The sequence below is a fragment of the Lipophrys pholis genome, assembly GCF_963383615.2.
Source record: "Lipophrys pholis genome assembly, chromosome: 13".
Lineage (NCBI taxonomy): Eukaryota > Metazoa > Chordata > Actinopteri > Blenniiformes > Blenniidae > Lipophrys > Lipophrys pholis.
Window position 1 is genome coordinate 15532049 of NC_137632.1, and position 20179 is coordinate 15552227.

Here is a 20179-nt window from a genome sequence, read left to right on the forward strand (position 1 = left end):
AGACATCAGCGGACAACAATCCTGTGAAGGACTGTAGATGAATTTGCCCTCTGTGGCCAGCAGAGGTCAAACTATTCAAGATGTTCCCTTCACAATTGTGGGAAACATGAGTTTAATTTAAAGTCATTCTGAAACCTTACAAATTCTTATAAAACCGGCATTAATCAATGCTCATATTTTACACTGTGGACTTTTGAAGATATTTTTAGATTTTTGCATCTGTGGTCTTTTCACTTTTCAAATCAAAATGTCTACAATTACATTTACTATTACATTCCTTAAACTATACTCAATTTCGACAAAGGTCGGTTTGATAAATATTCTAGTAAAAGTGCATTTACCAAAAACTGCTTATGCATTTAAAACACCTTAAGTTGAAAGCGTTTATCATGTGTATTTTATAATTGTTGGTGCTCATTAACAACACTGAAAAAAAAAAATAATTCCACAAGATCTAGTTAAAAAAAATGAGGCAAGTTTTTTTTTGCATAATTTATTCATGTTTATCAAGCATTTAAAACGTTTTTTTTTCATGAATTATAAAATCCAAGTTAAATTAACTTCATTTTGTCTTTGTATATCTTCATTCCATGGTTGTTATTGTAGTGTTTGATGTTTTGAAATATGGAATGAAATATAGTAAAGATAATCTTTTTTGAGTGTGCATGAATTAAAAAAAAAGATTGGCTCACAATTCTTGAAGTACTCTTGTCCCGTCAATCATGTTGTCTTGTATTTTTGAGAAATAGTTTTATCTTAAATACTAGATATGACTCTTTATTGTTGATTTCACAGATTCAAATAAGTTCAATTTACTAACCCTCAGATTTATTTTTCTCAGTGGACAATCAGAAATTTGTTCTAGTTTTTAATCTACAAAACTTGGTGAAAATAGGTTCACGGAGAAGAAAAAAATCAATAAAAGAAAAGAAACTAAACATCTTTGAGTGGCTCAGAGCTCTGAAATGTCCCAGCTTGTGTTTGGGCCGTGAAGGCATCAGCAGTGGGACCCATCCCCTCCTCTGTCAGAAGCGTTTCGGTCTCCGGTGCTGCTGCTGCTGGGCGGCTGCGCTGGACGAGGAAGAACTAGATGACAGCCGGCAAAAATCACCGCAAACCACACTGGAAATCACTGTTTCCTGGAGGGAAATTAATTGTTTGTCACCCTCTATGGCAAATCGGACTTATTGGAAAAAGCAGCGGTTTACCTCCTTGTCAGGTGAGTACGGATTTCACCGTGGCCGTTACGTTTTAATAATATAACTAAGTTCGTGTTTAACGGCTAACTTATCTGCATTTTCCATATTTGATTAGAGCAACTGGCATTTAGTTTAGCCAAACTAACCCTTAGTATATATTTTTTTCAAATATTTTCATGTTACCTGTCTTCACGTCGGAGCGCCTCGAATGGGCATTTTCAGTTCTTACTCCTTAATAATATTAAATGCAATACATGTGAATAATTCAGGATTTTGTTTTAGGGATACATCGTAAAACTATTTGATATAGCTAACTGTTCGTCTTAAATTTATTAATAGTTAGGATGTATAAACACAGCTGACTTTACCGTGCACTAACGGCTGAGCCATTAATAGGAACGTGCACGGCTTAACAGTTACTTAAGTAGTTCGTATTTAATGTTTTAAAGTGTCAGTTGCTCAGATTAAATATGGAAAATGTACAAAAGTTATCATTCAAATACGAACTCATACTAAATACGAACTACTACTAACAGTTAAGCCGTGGACGTTACTATGGCGAAAGTATATTAGTTAAAAATACAAGACACTCACGTGTGACAGAATCCTTCCTGCGCACGCGCAGAACGATTTACTAGTACTGCAGTGCGCGTGCTTATTTGAAGGTTTGTATCAACCCCTTAAGGAAATGATGGGCTCAACTTTCTGGATTTTCACACTGAATAATAATACACATAAGTAATTGGATTAAAAAGGTGGTGCACGATTATGACATTGATAAACTTTATCAATATAAAAATGTCTGCTTTTTATTACCAGGCCTTCGTTCATGTTTTCTCATGTACCAACAATATTTCTCGGCACATAACGACCGAATTTGGAAAAACAAAAACGTCCCGTCTTTGTTTTTTGGCAGAAATGGTGTGATTTAATTTGTTTTATCACTCAAAGTCTTGTTTTGGTGGAATGTGTTGTTTGGACTATTTGATAAGTGTTTAGTTTTTTTGTTTGTTTGTTTTGTTTTTTACTGATGTCAAAGTATTCAATTCATTGTTGCAACTCTTACTCTGGGGAAAAGTTGTAATATTGCTTTTCAGGACAAGTTCAAGCATTACATTCTTTCAATTAAACACTGACAAACTAAAGGCGATTAAACCTGTTGAAATCTGTACTTTTACTAAATGTATTTATTTAAATACTAACCCCCATAGAAGAAGATGTAACTCTTTTCCTCTTTTTTTCATCATTGTACTGCTCCTTTAAAACTGTTATAGGAGATGGTTTACTGAATGCTTGTCTTGTTGCCGCGTTGACAATGTGTCACTACAAACAAAATAAAAAAAAAAAAAAGCAAAACCAACCTCTAATTGGCTGTCAATGTAACACCGCTCACAGTAAAGCTGACTTAGTAAAGATATAAAATACAGATCTGAATGAAGGAAACTGCTTTAGATGAAAGTTCATAGATCTGATGTATGATCAGTGTTCAATCAGATCTGTAACGTGTAAAATAACCCTAGTCGATGCTTTTCAAGGCAATGTGTTATTTATTTTTCCCAGTCTTTCTCAATAATTTTATCAGTCTCATTTTGCCACTTTGCAGTGTTCCATTGTTAGTATTCTTGTTTCAACTGCATTGCTGCTGTGTTTTATTAGAGTAAGTTGGCATCGGTAGAAAAAATGAGCCAACCTGTGTTCTTCTTCCTGTCAGATCCTTTCAAAGCACAGCATGTGAAACATCCTGCCAACACTGTCTTCAGCATCAGTGGCTCACACAGGGCCATGGCCCCAGCCCTGAGTAAAATCCTGAATAATCGCCATGGGCTCCTCCTGTCCTCACCTCCTGCCCCCGTCAGAACTGTCTCAAATAAGAGAGCCATGTGTATTGTCGAGCCGGAGCCTCGCGCATCATTGACGGAAGATGGAGACCTCCAGACGGTGTGGCCGAACCTTTCCTCATTTCAGTGTTTGGAGTCCTGCTCCCATTTGAGCCTCTTGAATGTCAGTGTCAACCCGGTGCTTTCTCCATGTCGGAAGGCATCTGCCGGCAGCCAGTGTGAGACAGACTTTCTGCCTGGTCGCGGTTCCCTTGTTGAGCGCTTTTCTTTTAATAAAGGCCAAAGAAATGTTCAAGCAGTGTGCTCTGCCTTCCCAGGTGTACCAGGCATGTTTTTATCCCCTGCTCCTGAACACAATAGCCAAGAGGCTGGTGTGCAGCATGAACAGAGTGCTGCTCCTGAATGTAGGCCAGATGGTGGTGATGTGCATTATTCCTCTCTTACCTTCAGCAGTGTTTGTCCTTTGTATTCCCATGAGGAGATTAAGTCCCAGAGCTCTGGCCCCTTGTTTGCAACCCCAGCGACACGAACACAAGTGAAACAAGCGACTGGGGCTGGCTCTCCTCCTTCAGCTTCATTGCAGCCTTGTATTGGTTGGACGACTCCTGATCAGCTGGCATCCACAGTTGGGCTGCAGGATGCTCTTGAGGACCAGCTGTCCAGACTGCCAGGGCTCCATGATCGAGCTGGGAAGCTACAGAGGAGACTGCAGGGCCTGCTTGGAGAACAGGTTGTGCGACACTGCAGTCAGCAGCTGGAGGGACTGAAAAGGAACTCTCAACATGGAAAGGTCTTTCTTGACGGCTTGGCCACAGCAGGCCCTGATGTACTACCTCCACAAGTACGCACTATACCACCATTTCATTCAAAAGTGCGGTCCAAACATTTGGATTTCTTCACCGAGGTCGAAGAGTTCAGCCACCGCAGCCAGCTGGTGCTGAGTGACCTGCAGACGGCCCTGGACTCTGAAGCCACGGCCAACAGCAGCTCAGATGAGGAACCAGAGGAGAACCGTGGCAGGACTCCACCCATGTGAGTAAACATGTTCAGACCTTCTAATGAATGACATTACATTGTATAAGTGGAAGGTCTGAACATGTTTACTCCACCCATGTGAGTAAACATGTTCAGACCTTCCACTTATACAATGTAATGTCATTCAGTAGATCACTATGACAATAATAATACTTTCAGTTTATCTTGAGATTAAGAGGCTTCATTTTGGAGTCCCTTCATTTTTAAGGTTCTGTGGTTGTTGATTAAGTTTAACTGCATTGTATGAGGTGGTTTCTAATGTTTCGCATTAGCCATCTACATAGAACATGAAAAGGCCCGCCTACACTCCACCATAAGCCACAATCTCAAAAATGATTGGATAATGTACTTGAACTCTAATAATCTCAATGAATGCCTTTTTTAAAGAGAGAATGTATGGCAGTGCTGTTTGACTGGATCATGTTGTACAAATGTACCCAATAAAGAGGTCAATAAGTGTAAAACTGCATGTTTTCTGGGCTAACATTTAAAATAATTGGTTAAAATGTTTATGAGTTGTATGTCCAGCTTGCCTAGTAGGGGATACTGCTTGTCAGAACACACATTTTTTTTAACCTTTTTTTAGTTTTGTGCTGCTATGTCTAGGTTTATTTTTCCCTCCAAGTTTGTGTGTTTGAAGAAAAGAAAGAAAAAAAAAAAGTAGATTTTTTTTGTGAAATTAAGCAGTTGCATGTGAAAACAAGACCACGCAAGACTTGGAACCACATATTTGACTTTTTAAGGTCAGATAAATGTAATATTCCCAGCTTCAGATATTTAGGTGCTGAAAGCGAACCCAAAAATTCCACAAATTCAGCTGTTATCCCATTGCCAAGGCAATTGTTGTGCTTTTCTTGGCTTTGGCTGCTAGAATGTAGCTGCTTTTCAGCTGAAAATCTCTGGCCTTGTTTTCATTCACAGAGGTGGATTCCCACACTCGGCATCCAGTTGGTTCAAAGTGTTAAAAAGAAAGCACTCGTACCTTCTACGCTATTTAAAAAAAAAAAAAAAAAAAAAAAAGGTATCAAGCAGAGCTACAATTGGCAAGAGTGACACAAGAGGTCATTGCTCAGTTTAGAACGTCAGGCTTTGGAAAGTCAGCTGTGTGGGTGTGTGAGCTCCACAGTGCCTGCACAGTGTTGGTTGTTATGCTTGGCCCTCGGTGCAGTTTACAGTGCAGGCTGTTTGTGAGTACAAGTTCGGTCCTCCCAGCCGTGGAGAGTGTTATGACATTTTTTAAGCAATGCTCATACTTTTCCCTTTCCATGGTGCAGTCATAACACATTCAACTGACTCAGCTGCTCTCTTTACCCACAGGGTAGGAAATGAACACCAGGTTTTGTAGCGAAACTTCACAGCCTTTCTGTGGCATTGTGCTATCGCTCTTGCTCTTCCCAAAGAGAGTGCTTTTGAAGTGATATGCTTCGTTTCTTGCCAAAGGGGCAGCTATATTGTCTCAGATGTTGGGGGGAAAAAAATTGCAAACAGATATCTTTTTGGCACCGACATATGATGGTGTCACCTTTTTATAGGGAAAACTGCTCTCCACACAAACAATGCTAAAATCAGGGCTGTATGTGATGTTCTGTAACCCTTTTAAAAAAAACAGGGACATCCCAATTGAGGGGACGGATGGAAAGATTATAAAGAGGCGCTAATCATGTAAAAAATCTCATAATGTCACACATAAAAGTGAACTACAAAAACAGAAAATTCCAAAAATATATAAAACATTCTTACATGGTCCAAGCAACTGCAGCACCAACCAATTGATTTACCAAATGCAAAACTCAGCGTAGCAAAATTTATCAACCCACTCACCACATTTCAAAAGTTAGCCCCCTGCCACTGTATTCCACACAAATTATCCAATCAGAAAAGCACACTCCACAGACGAGGTTGTTATTTTGTGACTGTAAACGTGGCATGATTGTTGGTGCCACTCTTATCGGCTAAGAGCAGGAAACTGAGGCCACATTCCACACAGACCCACCACATGTGCACAGTACAAGATTGGAAACACACTGCCTGGTCCGATGAGTCACAATTTGTGCTTTGACGTTTGGATGTTTCTGAACCAAAGCCTGACTGAGTATTGTCGCTCGTCCCAGCAGGATGTCAGAAAACTCAGGACACTGGACATTAAAGGCCTCCATAGTCGGAGAGCACCTTCGGGATGTAAATCGGCAGTAAATGTGCGACGCTGGCGTCTCAAAATAGACCAAATCTTGTGTTCATAAAACTTATCACTTCAGGTCGGGGAAAATAACTGCCAAAATTGATCAAAGTCATTGTCGCAGCTTGGTTAGAAAGTGAGACACATTAAGAGAATATTATGGAAACAAGAACTGGTCTGTCGCTGTACCATTTTCTTTTTTTCTATTGTTTTGCAAACCTATCCAATTATATTGAAAAATGGCACTTTAGTAGTGAAAGATGAATATTATTTTCTATTAAATGAGGGTATGATGAGAGTGTGATAGTGTGGAACGTGGTTGAGAAGGAAAACAGTCCAGCAGGCACAGCTGCTACACATTCATTTCAGTTTCTTACTCTGTGGGACTTTGCAGTGTGTATTTTGGTTTTTAATGATACTCAGGGAAACATAGATTGTTTAATCCAACCGAACCTTTACAACAGTGGTTGTCATCTTTTTGTTGTTGTTGGTACAGGTCAGGTCTAGTGGAAGTACAATTAGGTTTTTTTTTAAGTAAGATGTAGCTTTCTTTATTTGGCTGGCTTTTTTTCTGTGCAATACACTTTGTGTGTGTGTGGGTGCACTTGTTTGGTTGTCTTAGAAGTGTCAGCTTGCCCTTTGTCTGAGTCTCATCTCCTGTACGTAACAATGCCGTGCGCTCCATCTGTAAACCTCCCCGAGGGACTTTTTATGCCAAGTCGCTTCTCGATTAGAGCAGCTCCTTCCTGGGGAGGGGTGTGTTCATTGCTGTCCTTTAGAAAATGTGGAAATAGTTAGACTTTATTATTATGGCTGTGAACTTGTAAAGCGGTGGTTAGGCTTTTTAAACCACTTGTTCACATGGCTTCAGTTCTGCTCTGGTAGCCGTCTTTGAATATAGAGTATGGGAGTATTTGTGAATGGCACACCCAAAAACCCTAATGCCTTTGCAAGAAACGAGCAGATCAAGCAGAAACACTGTGCCGCTTTTACTTAACAATATAAACATTGGCAGTAGAACTAATGTATATTTGTGCAGTTTTCAGACCTCGATGTTAATAGGTTTAAAGCAGCCTTTCTCTCCCTCTGTCCTTGTCTCGCCTAATGCAAGGCAAATATTCCTGGAATTTTCTCATTATACAGTTGGAAGGAGCCGGAGGGCAGCCAGGTCTCATCATTGTCTGTAGAGGAAAGAGTGTGCCTACTCTTTAAAAAAAAAAAAAAAAAAAAAAAAGAGAGAGATTATATCAGGGTTGAGTGAAAACCTGGTTAAAAGCCAATTATTGGCCCCACTTTTAGCTTTGAGTTTTAATTTTTCACAACCATGAACTCAGAGGTCTTGTGTTCAGGCAGGCAAACTAAATTTGAAGTATATGACTGAACATGGCGACAGTGGAATCGCGACCTCACAATATTAAAATGTTTGAGAAAGTACTGCGTGTGGCTACTAGCTGACCAGCTTAACCTTTCCCTCTCCTGCATCCTACATCAGAGTGTTTGATGTGGGGAGTCCCTCCCTGTCCCAGCCAAGGTCCAACAGCACTGCCATAGCAACTATTGCCCTGCTGAAGTCAGCCAAACACACACACACAGACGCAGAAAGAAGATAAATGCTAACTGAACAGTCTTGTGCCATGGAACACACACACACACACACACACACACACACACACACACACACACACACACACACACACACACACACACACACACACACACACACACACACACACACACACACACACACACACACACACACACACACACACACACACACACCAACAGTGATTTCTTCTGTGGCCTAAATAGGCTTTTGTGCTTTAGTGAAAATTCACCCCCTGCTGTTAAGATGCTAAACAATTTACATGCCACACAACAACATGGCTGGGTAAAATAGGTCAAATGTAGGCAAAGCTTCAGGACAAATTTCTGAAGTTATTGTTGCACTCTGTCTTTGTAAGTTTAATCTATTTCCTCTTCTCTTTTTTGTGTCACCGCTCCCCCTGGTAATATTCACACATTTCCTCCTAATGCCCCTTATCAAGAACTTCCACTGGTGAATATTTAGGCCTTCATTTAGTTGTGTTGCCACATCGAGTATCCTGAAATGTTTCCCTTTTCTGGCTAAGATCCGTGAATATAGACTTCTTTTCTTGTGGTGTTCTGAACTGAATGTAACATTGTAGTGCAATTACTTGGGTGTAAATTCTGTCATCTATCACGCTGCCCTTCCTGCCAGAATCAGCAGCACCTGTGAGGAGCAGTGTCTGGAAGAAAGAGCAGAGCTGGCCAGCAGATGGAGCTGGTTGGAGCTCCAAATATCTGAACTGGAAGGGAGAATACAACAACTGAAGGAAGTCCACAAACGCATACGCTCTAACAAGGTGAGCTAAAAGTCAACTACCTATGTCGGTGGACACCTATTAACTAATTGATGGGCTTCTGTTATATCATAATACCACAAGTCTAGTTTATATAAAATGAGGTTAACCTGTTATCCACAAAGATCACCCCCCACAGGTAGGCAAGCATGCAAAAGTGTGAAATACTGTTTAAATGATTTTGCTGCTATTTAATGCAATACATCTTAGGTCAGAAAGGTTCTGGACTTTCTGTGACTTGCAGTTGGAGAAGTGTTGGTCTTTAAATTCTTTTTGGCAACTGGTGATAGAGTGAATAATGCTCCAATCAATAGCTGACAAAAGGTTAGAACTTGATTCGACTTGATTTCTCTAATCAAAATCCATATTGAGTTACACCCATACTGTTTTGTCAGAAGGAAATATCAACTGCTTACTAACATATTCACATGAGAGGCAGTCATACTTTCTTTTGAAGGTTTAGATATCAGTCACAGTGCATATTACAGAAATATACAAAAGAAACGTGGCACAACCATCATGGTTGGCTGATGATCATGAATTAACAAATGAGTAACTGATAATGGCTTCATTTTTGTTATTATTATGTGTTTTTTTTGTCTATTTCTTAGGGTGGTGTGGTGCTTGCAGATTCCTCGCCGCACAGGGACCGGCGGATACAACAGTCCATAATGAAGGAGATTACAGGTTTATCCTGCACAGGTACTGATGCAGAAGAAGCCTGCAGCCCGAGACGCCTTCTGCACAACATAGAAAGACAGGTAAATGGATGGACTGATACACACCACCTGCATAAGAAGGCATTAGAGGGAAATTAAGAGGATTACAGATTGGTAATTTCATGCACTTTGTCAGGAGATTATCCTGTTGTTTCTTATCTTTTGTTTTGAGTGTTTTATGTAAACCCCACAGCAGATTAATAAGTCTGTAATGTTATGACCCAGTGTGAGTGGAAGGATAAAATGAATAAATTACAGTATGCTTAGTACTTGACCTGTATGTTATTATGCTAAATTAAATGCTCCTGGTAGAATGGATGAAATCCTGGTGCTCAGTACTGTATATCCAGAGGCACAAAGCTTAAAGCACACATTGTGCGTATGAGACTGCTTTTACTAAAAAAAAAAAAAATAATAATAATATTTGCATGAATAAATGTTCTGAGGAAAACAATAATTAAATGTTTTCTTTACCTTTTATGAAATACATTTTTTTTTTCCTTTGGTCACATTATAGTAAGAAATAATCATCCACACTAATTCAACATTCAACACAACACTGCAACTGAGCTGAAAAAGACCTTTGTGGTCGTGAGTAAACGGAGTAAACATAATTACAAACCTTACAATGAATTCAAAATCCTGTCAGCACAGTATGTGTACTTTGGTTGCCACCTTCCTTTCATTTAGAGAAAAGAAATGTTGATTTATCGGCAGTTTTTGTGGATGTGCTATGTTTAGCGAATTCCTAAATAGTATGTGTGCCTGTGTGTATTTATTGCAGAGTGCCCTTGTTAACAGTCTGATGCTGCCGCTCAGCTTTTCACCACTCTCAAAACGGACAACCAGCCGGAAAGGCAAGAGGACCTTCACCAGGTAGAGAATATGACAAGAATCTTTGCTTTAATTAGCAGAATTTAAAAGACGTGTTTCCCAAATTTTAGTCTTAAAATGTTTGTGGAAAAAAAATAAAAGCTGAGACCACAATAGAAGACAAAAATGTTCCTTTCAACCAGGTTGAATCGAATCATTTGGACTACACATTTTGTGTACTTTTTGCACACAGAAACAGTTGGTGAAATGTTGCTGAAAGCATGCTTCCTCACATAATATATGAATAAAAGAGCTTGTTTCTTCCATCAATACTCCATTCATCTCTTCTGCTCGCCTTCGTTTAACTCTCTGTTCGGCTGTGAAGATAAAAGCCAAATGAATAAAAGGCATTCTGTTTGTTTATTCATACTAACAAAGGAGTCCAAGTGAGTGTCATCAGTTTGTACTGTTGCTGGCAAACATCTAAGAAACGTATGGCTTGAAAAACCCTGACAATCCATGGCCTCTTCTGATCTGCTCCTGCAGTGGTCAGAGAGGAGACCTTTCATTGCCCAAGAGCTGTCAGAGACTGACCAACAGGAGGCTCTTCAAAGCGGACGTGTCCGGCGGGTGTGCCCGTACCCGACCTCTGGTCTCTTACAACAAGCCCAAACTATTCACGTTCGACTCGCACAACTCCAGCAGCCTACTGGTAGGTCATATGTAGATGTCAGTCAATCCCCCAGTTTAAGTCATCTTAAGTACGTGTAATATTCATCCAGGGTTTGATTTATGGATGGTATGTTGCTGACCACGGGGGCGGGAAGAGTAAAAGATTGGATCTCCAACTGTTGTTATCTAAAGACATATCTGACTTCTTGCACTAGTTTTCATTATCCATGGATTCCAACAGCGTTAACATTTTTTTTGGTGATTGTGACATCACGCAGAAATCACTACTTAACATGAAGCAAAGTATATGTGCAGTGTGTGGGTTCGGTCGACTGAGTTTCTCTGTGAGGAATCTCCTGTTTTCTTTGAAGTTCAATTTGAGGAAGCTGAATTGATCAGCACCAGATGTATTAGGTGTTACAATGAATTAGTAATTTTGTTCTTGTATAAGGCCCCTTAACTGTCCTGCAGCCACTCGTGACATAGTTGGATGTGAAGTCAGAGCTATATCCTCCCACAAGCCCAGCATGGTATTTTCCTCCTTAATATGAAAGCAAGGGAGCATGCAGGCTGAGTGGGGAAAGATAGTGAAGTTTCAATTCCAGGCTCAGTTTATTTCCAATTATGTGCATGCTGCTTCCACTGCATCCACTGGCATTGCTGTGTGAATTTCTGTGTTAAAATGCTTTAGATCCTAAAAAAAATGCAGATACCATATAGGTAAAGTCTATTTACCACAATTTGAAAGACACCGTTCGTAGTATAGATACATTTTGCCTGTACATTACAAATTGAAAGGCTGATGATAGTTGTCTGATCTATTACCATTAGTCATGGATTTATGTGAAGCTTAGTCTCAAAGCAGTCGGTCTCAGGCAGGCATTAGTGCTGGAATGTCATATCTCTAAAATAGATCTCTCTAAATTAAATAGGAATTAATGTTAAAAGCCAGACACCTGCTTTTAATTAAACAATAATATCTTGTGGGGTAAACAGAAGGTGGTGTGCTAAAGGTCCTGCGTTGACTTGTCAGGCAGTAGATTGCACAACCTTCATGAACTCGAACCAAAAGTTCTAACTCCCATGTCCATTTCCTTATGGTTTCAAATATCAGGGGCCCTGACACCAGATTATGTATAGACTTATTTGGCTGCACACTACTTATCTGAATATGCCAGAGCTCATAGCCACTGTGTAAACCACCACTGTTGTGTTTTTCGCCTGATAAAACATCGCGCTTAAGTACTTTAATGAGTGTGCGCTTAGTATTTAAACCAAAATTGATATCGTTTGAAGACACTATAAACAATGCACTGCTGATACATTCTTCTCTTTCTTGTTTTCCTGCTCTAGGACTCCACAAACTCTGCATCGACCCTGTCCTTCTGCCTCAGGGCATCTTCCTGGTCATGTCGCTCTTCTTGTAATCCCGTAGTCTTGTGTTCTGATCTGGACTGCAGCACCAGCAGCGTCTCCTTCTCATCCACCTCCAGATCAACAGGTCAACTAGTGTCTTCTCTCTGTCTCTGTCTCATGTGGTAGATGAAGCATGTCTACACGTCAGTGACAGTGTAGTGAGCAAGTTTGTTATTGGGACTCGTATTAAGGCTCTCAAACATGTCATCACTTGAGTCATTGTTGTGGGTGTTTTTAATGTCCAGGAGATTTGGCCATTGAGCATCAGATGTGCCAGTCATGTTGGCTGCACTCTGGACGTGGAACCTGCTAAACTTAACCTTGCTTAGTTTGAGTGTTGTGAGTTTGAAAGTGTTTACTCATCACGGAGAGCAGAATCGGTTAACCCAGCTTCTTTCCAGAGTTGTATTGGGTCGAGCGCTGACCAGCAGCTGAGGGGTTTTTGGGACTCCGTAGTACATCAGTGGGAAAAATGTGTAATAAGAAGACATGATGGTGTCAAACTGTTCAAAGCATGGACTTAACCAGTTAGTTCACTTTGTAAAAAGTATCAGACTGTAAAAATATGACACCTGCCTTCCTTAGATGCATTCATATGACATATTAAGGCTCATTTCAGTTTTCCCCTCATTTAACTGCATTGAATTGACTTTAGAAGTTCAAGGTATTATAGTTCCTTTATACTTAGCCCTGCAACTGCAGCTGCTTCACTGTCTCAAGATGGCTCACATCTTCCCATGGCACAGTAGAGAATGCTTTCTTCAGTTTAGATGCAAGACATAACACTTACTGTACTACCCTGAGCTTTCTCACTATAATGCACAATCTCATTTCACCAGTGTCAGGATGTGTCCTTAGATACTTCTCTGACGCTAATGAAGGAGCATGTAATTTTGATTTACTTTCCTCTGGCAGCCCTGCTTTTACCGTGCTCATATGGTATTCTACAATGTGGGTCGATATTTCACAATAACCACTGTACCTGACTTTCGGGTTATTACTGATCAAATACACTATATTGCAGTATCAATGATGCACTCTATTGTGGATGTAAGAAGTAGATTCCAGCATCTTATCAAGAATGTCACCACTTTAAATTTGTTTTTATGAAATTGAATTTGTTTTAAATAAGTAAATAGTCACATACATAATTTAATTAGGCCTTCAAAGCATCTTCACTACAATTAATTTCTTCTTTTTTCTTTGTCTAGTTCATCATATAAGGAAAATGCACTTACAAATACGCTCTTACCCGGCTAGATCAGGTGTTCTCATAAGCAAGTGACGGGCAAATACCAGCCCCAGCAATGAGAGTAATGGTTGAGGATTAGCTTGTTAAAACGTGAATAATGCTTATTAATCCCATTCTAACTCACCTGTGTATTTGTTCTTATAGGTTGGACGCCGCAGTTTCAGACAGAAAAGAAGAAGAGAAGAAAAAGAACGCGCCTATACAAAGGGGTAGAATGTACGTATATTATTGCATGGTGACATCAGGTTGCAGTTGTATTGTTTGTCTGAATAGGAGAATGTCGCATAAGAAATTGCCAAAAATATTTTAACTCTTTAAAACATCTAAATACCTAAAAAAAAAAAGAAATGTCAATCTCAGTTTGAATTTGAGTCCGTGTGAATTAACATTTTTTCGTGCCATTTATATATAATAGCATGTCATAGTGTCAACCAGAACAAAACCCTACATCTTCAATATTTTTTAGCAAATAAAATGATCTTAATTGAATGATTTCCTACGTGGATGTTTGTATGATATTTACAACCCAGGCTGGAGAACCACCATCCAGCTCCATAATGCATTTGCAAAAATAATTCCTCTAAGTATGACTTCTTAGTAGTATCCATATATTCAAAATTATACTCTTTTACATCCAAATTTGCTTGTTTTCATCTATTTTTACATTTTCAAGTTGAAATACATCAATCACTTGTACTGACTACATGAAAGTCATGCTTTACCTGAACAAAGCAGAAAAAACAAACAGCACCAACCTCAATGATCATAATAAATCTGTTTTTGCTTTAGGAACTTCTTCATACCAGTAGATGAGGGTTGAATATTGCTTTTGTGCTAAACAGTTGTGAATTCATTCAATATGCACCATTCTAAGTTTTATTTATATTAGAGTCTGATATGCTGTATATGCATCTATATGTGTGCTTCTAGATGAAGGGGGTGATCATGACCAGCTCTACGTCCCAGAAGACAATTCGGATGATGTGCTGACGGTAAGCTACATATATGCATCACACACATTATTAGTTACTGTCATTTGAAAGTAATTAGTTACATTACAATATCACTGCCTCTGACTTGTAATGTGTTTCACTATTTTTGTATTACTCATCAGTAAAAATAACCATCACAAACGCTAGAGCAGACAAAGGATCAGAGTCGAGTACGTTGCTATAGAGATGCTGCAAATATTTAAAGTCCAGGCATATTCATATGAAACACAACAGAGTAAAAGCCACCATAGTAACCTATAGCCTTAAGACATGACAAGACACACAATGTCTGTATCTTTTTGTTTCTCTTCTTCTATTCTCCTTTAATTCAAGCTCACAGAGCAAAGATGGCATGCACTGAATGGACATAACTTATGCTTTATCAAGAATCAAAATGTGCTTATGAAAGACCTGCCATTTTTACTGTGTTATTATATAAACTATAGTATCATATACAGTACATCAAGAGAAGTGCCATCAAAGCCAGCTGAATAATTTAATCCTTAAACTTCACACACAGACACACATAGTAGATATTGTATAAAAACTTTACATGGCAAACACACATAAAACAATGTCCATAACTCCACAGTACACCAGTTTGACCAAATACATGATACTGTCCAGTAATTAAACTTATACCAGTAACCTGTTCAGACTGACACCGTATTTACTGACAAATGGGAGGATATATAAACAGGCCGCCTTCTTACAAGGTTTCAGTGTTAATTGATTAATTTAAATTAGTATGTTGAAAATTATGAAAAAGTTTTGTTTTTTTTTTTGTCAAACCAAGTGTTGTTTGATCAGCAGGAGACCAGTGAAGGCTGCAGTGATTCTAGTGACACTGCTGTGAATACCGCTGACATTATTACATTTTGTTGTAGTACCTGTCTTCGCTGTTGCAGCGGTTTGTAATTTGCAGACGGTTCCTGCACACTGTCACACAGCCAGCTGCTGATAGAGAACAATGTTATTTCTGCTGCTACTTTAGATAAAAAAAATGAGCTTCTAGCACATTGTCTACCCCACACCGACGGGAAAGAGACTTTGTTTAAACAAAACGTCATTGACACACAAACAGTTATTGATGCCGTAGGTCTGAATCTTTCCAACTTCACTGAATGCTTATTTTGTGAAGTGGAGAGTCCCCTCGGTGTCGCACACAGATCGCACTTGACTAGTATGTTCTTGTCCTTTACTCTGACAAAATGAATAGAAAGGGAATATGTCCATCTCACAAATGTAGAAATCGTGTCTGTTGCCATCTTAGTGAATTATTCCAGCAGCAGGAAATGACTCTTACTCGCAGATATTTGAAGTAATAAGTCACTCTAACTGTTACTCCCAACACTGCTTATATCAGCTTTTTAAAAATACAGATAATACCTCATAGCATACCGTACTCACTAATCACAACTAAACCTTTGCAGACTATGTGGCTCACTTACTGTGTATGCTTCCAATGTCATTGTTAATGCAGTCTGTCAATGTAGAATGACATCAAACATACTAACACCTCTGAACTGTTTGTGAACTGTTGCTCTTCAACAACCACTTTTCCTTTTAGGGTTTTGTTCGTAGTCATCAGGGAGATAGCATGTACATCAACAGTGTACTCTTTCCCATGTCACTGACTAAAGCGGAAAAGCTTCACTACAAAGAAATTGTGACACCCAGGTAGGAAACATAACTGCACCTGATCGTGCTCTGTGTCTTGATCATGACAGGACACAACAAACCTACAGCAGATGATGTTTGCGTCCAGTTTCACAGTACTTTATCGCTTGTCTGAATCAATTCACCACCTGAATGTATGTAGTTCAACACTTAGTCAGTTGCTAAATTACTTCTTTCAGTGTTTTGTTTGTGGCATTTGATGTGTAGTAATATAAATAGACACATTTAAACACATTTGTTTTTGCTCCTGTTAAAAAAAGAAGAGTGTCGGCGTATGGGTTTAAACACAGTGCAAAGGTGATGTTTTAATGGAAGGTGATAGAGCCCATTTATTGATACAATTGAATTGTAATGGGAAAAAACTATAGTAATAGTAATAAAGCTAGTAGAATAATTTTACTGTTAATTGTTACTTCAAAAAATATGTTTTTCAGATTCAGAATTGGTGGGTTGATCATGTGAATTATTATTACTGGATTAGATTGATACCGTTACACTGATCCATTCATAATCGATGGGTTGTAAAATTACCGTAATTTCTGGACAATAAGCCCATTTTCACACGCTTTAAATCCTAGGGCTTAAACAATGACACAACTAATATATGGATTTTTACAGGTTAATCATGAGCTTCATGCCACCAATACATTGGTGATGTGTTCAGGTGCATTACGTAACATCGACCTTCCTCTTTTTTTCTTTTTAAATTTGGTGGGTTCGGCTTAAATTCCGGTGCGCTCAATAGTCCGGACATTACGATATTTGAATTCATAACTATAATGCTTGACAGAATACATCTACCCACAGGATGTTAAACCTCAAAGGTGTAATGTGTAATATTTTAGTTCAATTGAAAATGAATATAACTTTAAATAATTTACAGAAAAGCATGAAACAGCATTCCTGATGTGATCTCAAAGACAGCTTTATGATGTGCTGCCAGTATACGTCCCTGAATTAATAGGTTTTCCAACCAGCCTCTGCCTGTTTAGTGCAAGTTTGCACTACTTGATGGTGCATTGTGTCACTCAAAAAAAAGTAGGGATCGGTAGCACAACAATCCCAAGGCTAAACCAGGTGTTTTCTGTTTATCCACTGGACCCAATCTGGGGCGCTGCAGCAGCCAAAAAAAAACCAAAAGACCAAAGTTTGACTGGTGCTAAAAATAACATAACATAACAAAACCCGATATAAAACAAAGACATGTCTTGAATTTTACCTCGTGCGCCTTTAAATCCTTTAAAGTATTGTTTGCAAGAACTCCAATAAATGAAGTCTTGTCTGTCTTACAGGTGGCGCTCCGTTGAAACTGATTCTCTGCTGGAGCCTGTAAATAAGGCTTTCAGTGAGGACGAGCACATAAAGGTTTATGACTATTATCATGGGCCATTCATTTTCCATTCTGAATAATTATCGCCTTCATTCCTTTTGTACGTGTATTGTTTCTACAGGTTGAGGATCTCAGTGACGGAGTCTTTGCCCAGAGGCACATGGTTTTGGAGCGGAAGGAGACATTAGAGAGAAAATATTCCCCAAGGTCGACACACACACCCTTGAAGGATTATCCAGTGCACCTTTTGGTTATTATCTTGTGAGGAAAGAGTGAAACATGTGAAGCACTACTACCCAAATGCTTTAAACTATAAGCTCACAAAGACTGAGTGGTGCAGCTGTCAGAGACTTGTTTTGGCCATCTTAATATATATATAAATATAGTCCATGTGAAAGTATGACTTTCAGAGATTTTTCATGGGGTATGCTTGTTTTTGTCACTCCAGGTCAGGCAGCAGGCTATCAGGCAGTGTGGGTGGGATGTACACATCAGGAGAGGAAAGCTCTGTGGAGTGTTCTGCTCAGCTGGGTGCTGATGAACAGTCAAAGTCAGAGGAGCAGCTGGTAAGATCAAAAGCGCCACATCTGAAGCCTCAAATCCCAAATTGAGAATCTTACCGTCTGCTGATCCAGGTGACACGAGAAGCAACTGATGCAGAGTCATATGCATCAAACGTCTACCGGCTGTGACGTTTGGTTGCTGTTTTAAATGCATTCTGCTCTTCTTTTTCTTTTTTCTTTTTTTTTCTTACATAAGATGTTGACTTGGATGTTTGAGGTGTATTTAGTAGGCTGACTCACATCAACCGTCAAAATCAACTTTTATCGTTCAGTCAAACTTCGTTTCTGTAGCTCATTTCATGCAAGCCAGTACAGTTCTAAGTGCTTAACAAAGCGATAATAATACAAAACAAGTATGGATAAGTATTGGCATTAAGAATATATATGAACAATTCAATTCACTCATTCAATTGCATACTTAAAATGTTGCGATCATAATGGTGGTAGTCTATAAAATCAAAAAGAAATTATAATTATTCAAAGTCAGTAGTCGCAGGAAATGGATGATGGAGGATTCCTTAATAGGAGCAGATCAGATCCGTTGCTCGTCCCATAAATGCATGTTACATGAACAGATGTTTAAATATGTCATCTTTAACTGGAGAAGCGCTGTACGTCTTCATCAGGGGTCAATATAAAAATCAACGATAATTGAGTCAAAGGTCAAAATGGCCAAACATCTCATGTAATTTAAAAATCTATTTAAATCAAAATGACAAAAAAAAACGAATGGCAATGAAATAAATTGACAGACGAAGAAAGAACTAATAGTTGAATATTTTGACTTCAGCCCTGAACATTGCAGGAAGAATGCTTTTGTGCCATTACCCCCAAACGATAAAGCAGCAGTGTTTATACTGGAGTGGAATATAGAAAAATGATTTGAGTCGTTCCCGTCTATCTTCTGCTGAGCGATAAAAGCTTCGATGGGTTCTTGAGAGCCCACACAGATGCTCTTCTCCCTTCTCGTTTCCTCCAGTGGCGCTGTGATTGTGGAGCTCTCTGCCACTTCGCTTTGATTGAAGAAAGAATGAGTCACCACTTAACCAAACCTTTCTAATCAACCTTCTCAACACCACAAATACAAAAACCACGATTAAAATACAATCTTTTAACCTCTCCCAGCCATGACACTGCCATCAAATGAATTCACTGAGAAAGTGTGAAATTGTGACTTTTACTACAGAAATGTAGACAGTTTCCCTATTCTTTGCTCGTGCATCATAGAATTTTTTTTTATAATTAATAATGAATTCTAGACAAAAATGAACATGAATGCTTTTGCTGTCTTACATTACACGGCCTTTGTTTCCCCCCGGCAGCCTCAGACATCCTGGGAGCAACGAGTGTTTCCTTTAGACGATGAGGAAGTGGCCTCTCTCTCTGATGGACTACATCCCATCCCATCAGGGTGGACAGAGTCCACATCAAGCAACCCAGACCTCGAGCTAGATCAGTCGTCTGGAGCTACACTGCCCTCTTGTGGCCAACATTGGAGCAGTACACCCAATCGCAGTTTTCCATGCAGGTTAGGAATGAGTGAACTTCAGTCAATAAGTCAATACACATTTACTTACTCACTTGATATAATTTCATGATTTGCTTCAAATATGTTTCCTTCATAATTTGATTCATGAATCATGTTTTTTTTCTTTACTTGGATTGAATAATGTTCACAAGTGTTTATGCATCCAGTATGCCAGTCATCGCATTTTGTTAATTTGTATAAGTGATTTATAAGAGCATCGTAGTAGTCATAAATTAATTACCATGATGTATTCTATTTAGAAACTGACCAAATAGTTTTCTATTTTCTTTCCCAGATCTCCTCTCATCGAAAACCTCGAGCAAAACATGTGTGCTCTGGACTCAGGCGTACTCTGAATATTTTGAGATATTCCACGGTTATTGTTGTGATCTGTAATCGCCTAAATACTTTTAAACAAAACAGGTTATTTTAATGTATTGTGACGTGTGTCACAGTAGTTTTAACTCACTTCTTAGCCTCTGTAATTCCTGCTACTATTTCAGGTTTTAATGCTAACAAGGTACTTACTGTATCTAGATTAATATGTATTTAAAGAAATAAATTAAATTAAATAGATAAAATAAA

The 20179-nt window shown here is 38.9% G+C and overlaps 1 protein-coding gene across 1 annotated transcript; it reads left to right on the plus strand.

Moving 5' to 3' along the window:
* Nucleotides 1-1044: 1044 nt before the first annotated feature.
* Nucleotides 1045-20015, plus strand: kansl1l (KAT8 regulatory NSL complex subunit 1-like). Its single transcript, XM_080478190.1, has 15 exons — nucleotides 1045-1219; nucleotides 2911-4069; nucleotides 8488-8632; nucleotides 9241-9390; nucleotides 10133-10224; nucleotides 10708-10873; nucleotides 12187-12334; nucleotides 13646-13717; nucleotides 14432-14493; nucleotides 16064-16173; nucleotides 17466-17538; nucleotides 17625-17710; nucleotides 17952-18069; nucleotides 19389-19594; nucleotides 19890-20015. Exons 1-15 carry the CDS (start codon nucleotides 1171-1173, stop codon nucleotides 19948-19950), a joined length of 2697 nt encoding a protein of 898 aa, XP_080334316.1. The 5' UTR covers nucleotides 1045-1170; the 3' UTR covers nucleotides 19951-20015.
* Nucleotides 20016-20179: the final 164 nt, after the last annotated feature.

Bases quoted from the DNA above. Each gene is read 5' to 3' on its own strand.
- kansl1l (XM_080478190.1), top strand. From the start codon at position 1,171: ATGGCAAATCGGACTTATTGGAAAAAGCAGCGGTTTACCTCCTTGTCA. The intron at 10,874-12,186 runs GTAGGTCATATG...TTCCTGCTCTAG, and splicing joins ACAACTCCAGCAGCCTACTG to GACTCCACAAACTCTGCATC. The intron at 16,174-17,465 runs GTAGGAAACATA...TCTGTCTTACAG, and splicing joins AAAGAAATTGTGACACCCAG to GTGGCGCTCCGTTGAAACTG.